General features: G+C 39.9%; 1 protein-coding gene across 1 annotated transcript in view; it reads right to left on the bottom strand.

Moving 5' to 3' along the window:
• Window positions 1-445: 445 nt before the first annotated feature.
• The window catches only part of YWHAQ (tyrosine 3-monooxygenase/tryptophan 5-monooxygenase activation protein theta), a 30,469-nt gene continuing 20,169 nt past the window's right edge, over window positions 446-10,745 (bottom strand). The window contains exons 2-5 of the mRNA XM_004696020.2: window positions 9,950-10,073; window positions 4,851-5,014; window positions 4,140-4,235; window positions 446-1,517 (exon numbers count right to left, since the gene is read on the bottom strand). Coding sequence (XP_004696077.1) covers window positions 1,458-1,517; window positions 4,140-4,235; window positions 4,851-5,014; window positions 9,950-10,073 — 444 coding nt within the window. The 3' untranslated portion in view covers window positions 446-1,457. The remainder of the gene's footprint in view (window positions 1,518-4,139; window positions 4,236-4,850; window positions 5,015-9,949; window positions 10,074-10,745) is intronic.

Genomic DNA, 10,745 nt, shown 5'->3' with positions numbered 1-10,745 from the left:
ACAACTGTACCAAAGCAAACACCGGCCTCACCATTCTCCTGAGATCGGCTGGTGGGTTTGAACCCCTGAGCGAGTCGACAGTCCAGTACCTAACCCATAGCACCAGGGCTGGTTTACATCACCTATGAAGGCTTACTTCTAACACTTGCCATGGCATTCACAATCACAGAATTAGCTTTTCTAGTTTTAAATTGTCCACTTTACTCCATAAAGCACTTAACTTGGTATTGATTTACAACTGAGAGATGACCCAAGGGACTGAGCTATGATAAAATACTCGTAAGCACTGACCCAGTGCTATATACATTTCCAGGTAACCCATTTCCAGGTAACTCAGGAGTCTATCACAATGTGCACAGGTGGGCATCACTACTACATTCGACAGAAGATCCACTCACCTGTCCCTGAAAATATGGGTATACAATTGTTCCAAGGCCATTGCAAATGGTTTATAAAATGTCATTTTATTGTAGGTGACTCTGCTGTTACATAAGGAATAACATTTTCACAAGGCTTTTTTGGGACTACAGTCAATGATTAGCAACACACAATAGTGGTCCAACTCTCTAAATAACAATCACGAGACAAACTGGACACCCTCTCCCATGTGCACAAACCTGCATGGAAAAGTACTAACGTTTTAGATTTGGACTTGTATACTTTTCCCCCTTGCGAGTGCGTTAAGGAACGACATGCACTTTAATTGCCAAAAGCAATGCTTTGTGTTCTGGCAGCAACATGCTACTTCTAGTACATGGTGAAGTGAACCCCAGAACTACAAAGGCAGGAGGGTACGTGAATGTTTATTGGGAAGGGAAGTTGTCAACCTAAACAGCAGCAAAGGAAGAGTGAACAAGGAAACTCCCTTTGGTCACAGATGGACATGACCTCCACAATATATTAGGCAGGAGGCATTTCACTGTGTGACCCCCAAGCCAGAAGTGTTAAATGTGTTTTCATTCAATCTAACACTTCTGGATTCCCACAAACAAGGAATACATTAAGAGCATGGAAAAACTGCTTACTGAAAGGAAGCCCCGAAAGAGTAAGGGAAGGAATGTAGAAATTAAGAAATGATACAGAACACTCTTTAATTGTAATTAACTACATTTTTATATCTTCACAGTAATACAAAACACAGTCACTTGTAGAACTGGTTCAGATTACTTAAATACCAGATACATTTTAGTCCTCTACATAAGTGTTTGGAAGTGACTTATGTTTATATGAAATGAAGCTATTAATACTTTTCTACAGCAGTAACTGCACACCAGGAAGGCCAAGACAAACACAAATCAAGGAATGGAGTTTCCCCAAAGCTGCAGTGTGAAAAGACTATCCACAGTTGATCCCATACACAGGAATGGGCTTCTTTGCTCTAGGAAATCCAAGTGGAAGAAGGAATGGAGATGTGTAAAAAGGTTTCTCAAGGGGAAGAAGGATGACCCTGTGCGCAGCTAGTTCTCTGCCCCTTCTGCCGCATCGCATTCTTCTCCGGCACTGTCTGATGTCCATAACTAGGGGGGAGAAAAAGAATCAGATGGAATCATTATTAAGCATATCAAGTTCTATCATTATATAAAGTATACTTCCAAGCGCAGTAAATTACCCCAAAATAGGACAGAGATTATGGCAAAGAATTGGTTAGATTTCTGAAGGCCCAACTCCCATGAGAGCCCCCCTCACCCCAAGTGTATCCTTGTAGAACTTTTACTGTACTTTTACAACCCCAACCCCCTAGCCTCCACTAAGGGGGCTTTGAAAAAGTTCAGGCAGAAATTCCACTATCAATTTCCCCCCCAAATTTATAAAACTCCTTCATGAGACTAATACAAGGAAAAAAAAAATGGGGGAAAAATGCCTGTGTTTGAAGGACTATGGTGAGAGAATGAAGCAGGTTTATTCAGGTTACTCTAGAGTTAAACAGCAGTGTGTGGATGAGGGAAGTTACAGGAAAGCTGTGTGTGTGTGTGTGTGTGTGTGTGTACACATATCGAATGGGTTCTTGCACTTATGCAGGATATTAAGATGAGTAAAACTCATCTCCAAAGATCTCATTTCAAGACAAGATGAGGAAACACACATATACCAAGCTAAAGCCACGCCCAATGCCATGAGTGGATTCTGCTATGCAGCGACCCTCAAGAGGGTTTCCGTGGCTGTGAATGTTTGCACGCGCACAGAGCCTGCTCTTTCTCTGGCGAAGAAGCTGCTGCTTGTGATTGCAGATCTCGTGGTTAGCGGTGTAACGCCCACCCTGCAGCACCACTAGAGCTGCACACGCGCGTGCACATATACACACTTTATAGAATTTATCACCAGTTCACAAAATGGTTTTAATTCATATAGCTAGAATACTATTGGAAATCCTTAAAAAGTCAAAATCCTATATAATTTTTAAGTTACAAATGCTAATTTACTTTAAAAAAGAAAAGCAAAACACACTGAAGAACTATTTCTGTAAGAGACAAAATAAAACAGCTCAGCATCAAACTGGTGTGCAGGAAGACTGTATTTACAATTGATGCCCTGTCTTCTACTCTTCCTACAATTTTCAGTGTCAGATCTACCTGAGCCTAACAAAGTGAAGCTCAAAATAAACACCGTCAGGTCCTTCACCATCTCTTCACCTAAGAAAGGGAAATAAGAGTACTGCTCCCCTCAAATGTCTGTAGAACATCACGCACATTTTACAAAGTACATCTTTATTAGAATAAGGTGCAGTCACTTTTAGTTGAATTTATATACTTATATAGTCCCTAACTTCCTATAGCTAATTTATGCACAAGATGAAAAAACTTAAAACTACACGAACTTTCTGTACTCATTCATTACCATATACACGTCAATGAATAGTCAATAATATTAACATTCTGATTAGTCCCTTCTCAACAATGACCAATAAAATGCCTAACCAGCTTATGGTGGATCAAACTAACCGTAGTATGATATAGTATGCCAGTTGACCTCTCTTGACCCTATTTGAATTTGTTTTATACTCAAATATTTCTCAATTGATCCCTGACAGAAATTTCTCTAGATTTTAATATATCGTTGGTCTTTCTTTCTTACTCTCTATTTTTAGTTGGATCTTTCTATTATTATATTTATCTTTATATTATATTGTTTTCTTCTTTCAGCTTCACTTTGTTTCTTGCTTCTATTAGGTTTCCCAGTGTAGGAAGCACAGAAGGAATGGATGCACAGAGACAGTCACTGATGCAATGGTTGATCTGGAAGGCGGTGGGAGGGGACTGAGGTGGGAGGGAGCACTGGAGCTGATGGTGGTCCTGTATATACAACTCTTTGTAGAGGCGGTTTAACTCTGCAAGTCTATGTAGTATCACTATTATGAATACTATCATCAAGAAAACCACAAAAAGACAGACTCAAACTCGACCTAGAGTCGTCGTGGATGAAGGAGGAAGAGTTTCTGCCGAGGAGGCACAGAGCTCACGTTACTGGTGGAGGGATGACTTGGAGGGGCTATCAACAATGGCTGCACAACACGCAAAGAATCATCAATGACACAGAACTATACATATAGAAGCTGTCAAGTTGGAGAATTTTTGTGTACATTTTGGCCAAAATTAGGGGGGGAAATTACATGAACAATGAGGGTGGGGGTAAAATAAAATGTTCTAAAAATGATTGTTGTAAAGATTGTACATTTCTTCTCAGTATGGTTGAACCACTGAATTGTATGATATGTGGATGAAGTACCAATAAAACTTAATTAAAAATATATAAAATACCCAATCAATTAAAAACTCTAATTATATAGAACTGTCCTGTATAAAATTCTAACACGCTTTTGTATCTATAGATTTATATATGTGTGTGTATATATATATTTTAATTTAAATCATTTTATTGGGGGCTCATAAAACTCTTATCACCATCCATCCATTATATCAAGCACATTTGTACATTTGTTGCCCTCATCATTCTCAAAACATTTGCTTTCTACTTGAGCCCTTGGTATCAGCTCACTTTTCCCTTCCCTCATAGATCCATATTTTTTAAAGAGAAAATATAGCATCTACATTAATATCCCAAAAGATAGAAGGAATAACCAAAATGTAATACACCCGTTTTGTTTGTGTGAAGGACATAAATAAAAAGAACGAACAACTCACAGTGAGGTTGTCTCTCAGCAACTGCATGATTAGGGTGCTGTCTTTGTACGAGTCTTCATTCAGTGTGTCAAGTTCTGCAATGGCCTCATCAAAAGCCTGATAAACATGAATATCCACGGTAACTACATTGTCATCTGCAGGAAATGGTCCATCTACAAACACTATATTCCTTCTTATAAAGTAAGTTAACACTAAATGGAACTGTTCCCTCTTATTGAAGGATTTACGGGTACAATTTAAAATACACAAAACAATATATACTGAAACAGTACACAAGTGTTTTTTGGTGCTTTTACAAGACATACAGCACAGGAGCTATGTTTAATACACATATCAATAAGAGCTCTTATGCATTTGCAAAAACATTTCCTACTCTCTCATTTGAAATACTTTGAGGAATGCAACTACTCTATTGCTCAAACACGGTAGGGTTAATTTCCAATCCTTTCACCTTTCTTCTTAAAAGGTATTCATAATTCTTTAATTACACTGACCAACATGCACTTTAGAAAGGTATTGTCCATAGCCAGAGATGGGGAAGGTTAAGGGATAGACTAACATGATGGCACAAAAAGGAAGAAATGGCCAATTAACCTAATTAATCACAGTAAAAATCCCTGGTACCCAATTAGAAAATACATAAAAAACCAACACCTTTTCTATCTCTAATAGCATTATCTGTAGGAGGTATTTTCTGAATACACAACTTACCGTTTTAGCCAGTGTACAGGCAAGCTCTGGGTTATTAAGGATCTCATAGTAAAATACAGAAAAGTTAAGAGCCAGCCCCAGGCGGATGGGATGTGTAGGCTGCATCTCCTTCTTGCTTATATCAAATGCTTCTTGATAAGCTCCTTGGGAATTATCTATCGTTTCTGTGAAGGAGGGAAATAAAAACAAAAACATTAGGATGCTGTAAATACCTACCCAGTCAGTACAGAACACATTCACACCTTTAATTACATGCTGTGAACTTTTGGCAGAACTAGATTTTTCTGTGTACCCCTGTGTTAGTCTGGGTACATTTAGAGAAACCAATCCACAGAAATTCATATGTATAGGAGAGAGCTTTATATAAAGGGTATGTGCACATCAAGAAAACATCCCAACCCAGTGCTACCCAAGCCCACAAGTCCAACATTAGCTCATATGTTGGGCTAAGTCCTTCTCCATCTCACAAAAGACACACAATGACGCCGACTGCAGGAGGAAAGCACAATCAGTGAATGTGTAAGCATCTCAGCACTGGCAGGGGTCTCCACACAGCTGTGCCAGTGGCCAGGGCTGCATCGGGGTAGGTCCATGTGGCTTCTCCTTAGGGATGTCTTGCAGGAAGTGAGCCTTGCCAGCTGAGGCAGGGAACTGGCTAAGGCAGCTGCACCCTGGTCTGACCATCAGAAAGCAAGAGACCCAAGAACTCGGAAAGCGAGGCTCACCGCCATTTATCTCTTCGACCTTCAATTAACCCCAGTGTTTATTGGCTAGGTGGGCACAATCAACTTTCTCAACCCCCTTTAAAAGCATACTAAATAAAAACCACTATTTTATACTAGGTATTTAAAAACTAGTTTATAATTCTGCATGCTTATACTCCACTAATTAAGAAAATGAGATAACATTAAATATTTCCATTCTAGGGACTATAACCATTTTGTCTTTCCTTCTCTGTTAATTTTAACTGGGACACTGTTCTCCGAAAATCCTTAAGAAAAAACACAAAAATGGTTATCAAAAATAAAAACTTCTGTGACTTACTGACCCTTGGCACAAAACTTTCTTTGTGTAAGACGGTCCCAATATATAGGACACAAGCCCTGTTCTAACAGAGTTTGATTTTTAGCCTAATAAAAATGTCACTCTACTCAAAGACAAACGTTTTTTTGGTGAGGCTGGAAGCTATTTCAAATACCAGCAGGGTCACCAATGGTGACCAGGTTTCAGGCGAGCTGTCTAGGAATGATCTGGCACTGTGTGGCAGTTATACTATCTTGTCAACTTGCAAAAGGGTGTGAAGTCTAGTCTGTCAATCAGGCCATAGCCAATGAGGTCTTGGTGTGGGCATGGCTTTCTCCTGAGGATTCTGGGAACTCCTGTATTCCTCCCTGGAGGTTGTTTAGATTCCTGACGACAAGGCACATGGCTACACTAGAGCCCTGGAACTGGAGGAGCCACGTGGAGACCCATGCCAGCGCTGAGATGCTTACACCGTCACTGGAGCCACCAGACTTTCCACTCCACTGGTCTGTGATTTACCTGCACTTGGTGTCATTGCATGTGTTACGTGAGTCTGAAGAGGAATTTATAGATCAGTATCAAATATATGGACTAATATCAGGCTTATGGACTTGATCTGGACTGGGATGGGATGTTTTCTAAATATTCAGTTGCTCTTGTATATATAGCCCTTTCTTATACACACGAGTGTCTATGAATTTGCTTCTCTAGTCAACCCAGACTAACATACACTGTAATTCTAAAAAAAAAAAAAAAAAAAAGGCCAACAACCACAGTACGAATAGCGGGAACACAAGGTCTGATTGAACACTAGCAGATGAGCCCCTAGTATTGGAAGGCACTGCAAATACCACTAAAGCAGAGTTGTCTGTTCAAAGTCAAGTTTAACTAATGACAGGGATTTAGTAAAGCTTTCAGGACTCAACATTTGTAGGGTTCAAAATGAGAAGAAACAGCTGCAAACACTCATTAGTATTACGAATGTGCAATGTATGAAGTATGAAAGAAAATTGGAAGTCAGAAAAAACGAAATGGAATGTTTAAAATCTATGCCCCAGGCATTAGTGAGTTGTAATTGGCTGATATCGATCACAATGAATTGAACAATTCAATCACTTACTATGCTGGGAATGACAAATTGAAGAGGATGGTGTTATATCCATTATCAAAAAGAACATTACAGTATCTACTCTGAAGTACACCTGTTGTTGAGGGGATAATACTCTTACACACACAGGAAGACCAATTGTTATTATTAAAATCTACACTGATACCAAAGATTAAGATTGGGTTTACCCCCCACAGTCTGAAATGGATCGAATGAGTAATCAATGTTCAGTGTTAATTACCAGTGACGATGTGAAAACTAGAAACAAAGAACAATATCAGCATTTGGAAGATAGGGTACCAGAAGTGACACTCGAGTTGTATGACACAATTTTGTAAGACCAACGACCTATTTATGAAAAATTCTATTTTCAACAACATAGGTAGTGGTTATACGTTTAGACCTCACCAAATGAAACACAGGAATCACACTGACTGTGTGAAAAGAGACTGGGACGACGCTCAGCATACTATCAGTCAGAATGAAGGCCAGGACGGGACAGCAGAGCACATCAACCACTTATCTGTCAGCTCCAACCGAAGCCAGAGTAAATTAAAACAAGTCACCGAAAGACAAAAGCACAGCCCTGAGTACATCCCACTGAATTCACGGCTCAGCTCGGCTCATGAGCAGATTGCCCGCAACGAACACTAATGGTTGAAGACCAGAGGAGTGTGGATGACATCAGAAACATCAAACACGAAAGCAAAAGGTCATTAAAAAGACAAGAAAAAACAAAAAGAGATGCCAGAAAGTCTCTGAAACTTGTTCCTGAACGTAGTAAGCGCAAATGAAGTGAAGAAATGATGAAATAAAGAGTTGAACAGATTCCAAAGGACCTGAGAAGACAAAGTAAGGGACTTTAATGCAAAGACTTGGAAGTTAGAAAACCAAAAGGGAACAGCACAATCAACATTTTTCAAGCTGTAAAAATGGAAAAACGAAAAAAAAAAAAAAAGGAAAAACGAATCAAACCCTGAGTTGCAACAACGAAGAATTCTATGGGCAAAATGCTGACTAGTACAGGAAGCATCAGATGGAATGGAAGGGAAAAGAGAATACAGAAATGGAAGGGACCAACACCATCAATGCACCCAAGAGCACTGGTTTACATCCAACAGCCATTTCAAGAAGTCGAGGGTGAGCAAGAGTGGAGAGTGAGGACCGCAGGCGCGGATAGGACGGGTGGAAGCGGATAGGACGGGTGGAAAACCGCGGCTCTAGGAAACGAAGCCACGTCAGATGAGATGCTTTAACAAAAGGAGGCAGCAGTTTATGTTGAGCAATTTAAAAGATAGTTACACCTGATCAACGGACTCTAAGAGATCAAGATTTGTATTCCAAAGATAGGAATGCAACAGGATGTGAAAATTACAGAAAATTCCATTAAGATTACTTTCAAGTAAAATTTGCCAGAAATTCAATCCAGATTCGGAAGAGGACTTAGAATGAGAGACAATATTGAAGACATCAGATGGATCTTGGTTGAAAGTAAAAGAATGTCAGAAAGACGTTTTATTATTTATCTGTATTCTATTGATTGCACAATGGTATTCCGACTGTGTGGCTCTTAATAAGCTATAGATAACAGAATGAAGTGGAGTTTCAGAACAAGTAATTATGCCCCTTGTGGAACGTGTACATAGAGCAAGAGAGCATGACGTGGTTTAAAATGCTGCGTGGTTTAAAATGAGGAAAGGTGTGTGCATCAGGGCTGTATCTTCTCACCACACTTATCCGGTTTGTACGCTGAGCAAACACTGGGAGAAGTGGACTACATGAAATAACACAGCATCAGAACTGGAGGAAGACTCACCAAGAACCTGCCACACAGATGACACAACCTGAAGGTGAAGTGACTGGAAAGACTGACGAAATCAGGGACTACAGCCTCCAGTGTGGATTACACCCCAACATGAAGATTCTAAACCCTCACAACTGGACCCGTCTGAGAGAAACGTCATCAAGGACACTTGGAGCTACCCTCAACGTGTGTGGAAGCAGCAGTCAAGAAATCAAATGGCATGAGACAGGGGCAGATCTTCTGCCAGAGAACGCTGTCACATTTAAGACTGCAACACCATCGTGTTCCCATCACCTCATGTGGAAGCTCAGTCGACAGTCATAAGGAAGACCGAAGAGGAGCTGACACCTCTGAATTGTGGTGTTGGCCAAGAGTATTACACCACGGACTGCCAACTCTATCTGGCACAGACAGAATCTCAGTGTAGCTAGGATGAGTTCAACTACATATTCTGAGTATGTAATCAGGAGACTAGTCCCTGGAGAAGGACATTATGCTTGTTCATTAAAAACAGACGGACAGACAGAGTAGCTACAGCAGTGTGAGGATGGTGCAGAACTGGGCAGTGTTTCACGGAGTTATACAGAGTACTTTGAGTCAGAACCGAGTCATGGGCACCTAATAACAGCAGCATCAACCAACACTCATGTAGTATTCAACCTTCAGAAGTGAAACCTAAAAACGCAGGTCATTTAAATGTATGCTCAAAGTGGAACAAAAAACTGGAAATAATTTATTCAACAAATACACTGGAAATAATTTACCCATTCACCATGACTCAGAACTTGGTTGGTAGGAAGTAGTGAGAGTTGTAACCCTCGAACATGGATCTTCAAACAAACTAGTACAGCCCTAAAAAGTAATCTTTTTATACTCTATATACAATGTCTAGTTATGGTAAGTTTCAAAGTATAAAACAACTAGAGGTCGTGTAAAATAGAGCACATGCAAAAAACTCCGAACCTAAAATTTTGGTCAATCAAAATTCTACAATATAAAAAAAATTAAGCCTGAATTTAATACCTTATCAGATTGTTCTAACACAGATTCCATGTTTTTGATAGTTACAAAGAGTCTAAGCATTGCATGCAGACTGTTGTCATGCCCCAATTACTACCGTGACCCCTTTAATTTTTTCTTTTTGCTCATAAGCCAGACACTCACGTTTTCGATCATCACCACAGGCTACTTCAGCAAGGTACCGGAAATAGTCTCCTTTCATTTTCAGATAGAAGACCTTACTCTCTGGATTAGTTGCATTGGCTATTAAATACTTGTCCAGCAATTCCTGAAAGAAACGAAGATGAAGCAGTTAGGCACTAATAACAGCTATTTATAGACACTAATTTTAAAATGATACATTTCACAGGGAATCCAGGGCGGATGAGTCCTACAGGACCAGTGGTGTGAGTGGCGAGACTGGGAGAGTAGAGGAAGAGTGGGTTGGAAAAGAGGGAACTGGTTACAAGAAACTATTTGTGACCTCCTCCCTGGGGGACGGACAACAGAAAAGTGGGTGAAGGGAGACGTCGGACAGGGCAAGATATGACAAAATAACAATTTATAAATTACCAAGGGCTCATGAGGGAGAGGGAGGGAGGGGAAAAATGAGGACCCGATGCGGGGGGGCTTAAGTGGAGAGGAAATGTTTTGAGAATGATGAGGGCAATGAATGTACAAATGCGCTTTACACAATTGATGTATGTATGGATTGTGATAAGAGTTGTATGAGCCCCTAATAAAATGATTAAAAAAAAAAGAATGGAATCACTGATTTCATAAATGAATTCAGTGTAATGGAGACTACTTTGAAGGTGATAGGGTTGTTTTATAAAAAAATTTAAATACCATATATACTTGTGTATAAGTAGGATTTTACAGCACATTTTTAATGCTGTTTTTGGGCTAAAATTATCCGTCTCAGCTGATGTTTGGGTCGGCTTATACTCAAGTATACGGT

This window comes from Echinops telfairi, unplaced genomic scaffold (genome assembly GCF_000313985.2).
Source record: "Echinops telfairi isolate 266 unplaced genomic scaffold, ASM31398v2 ScPeMD7_9;HRSCAF=40, whole genome shotgun sequence".
Taxonomy (NCBI): Eukaryota; Metazoa; Chordata; class Mammalia; order Afrosoricida; family Tenrecidae; genus Echinops; species Echinops telfairi.
Note: the sequence above shows the minus strand (reverse complement) of the source record. Positions and strands in the feature narration are given on the sequence as shown.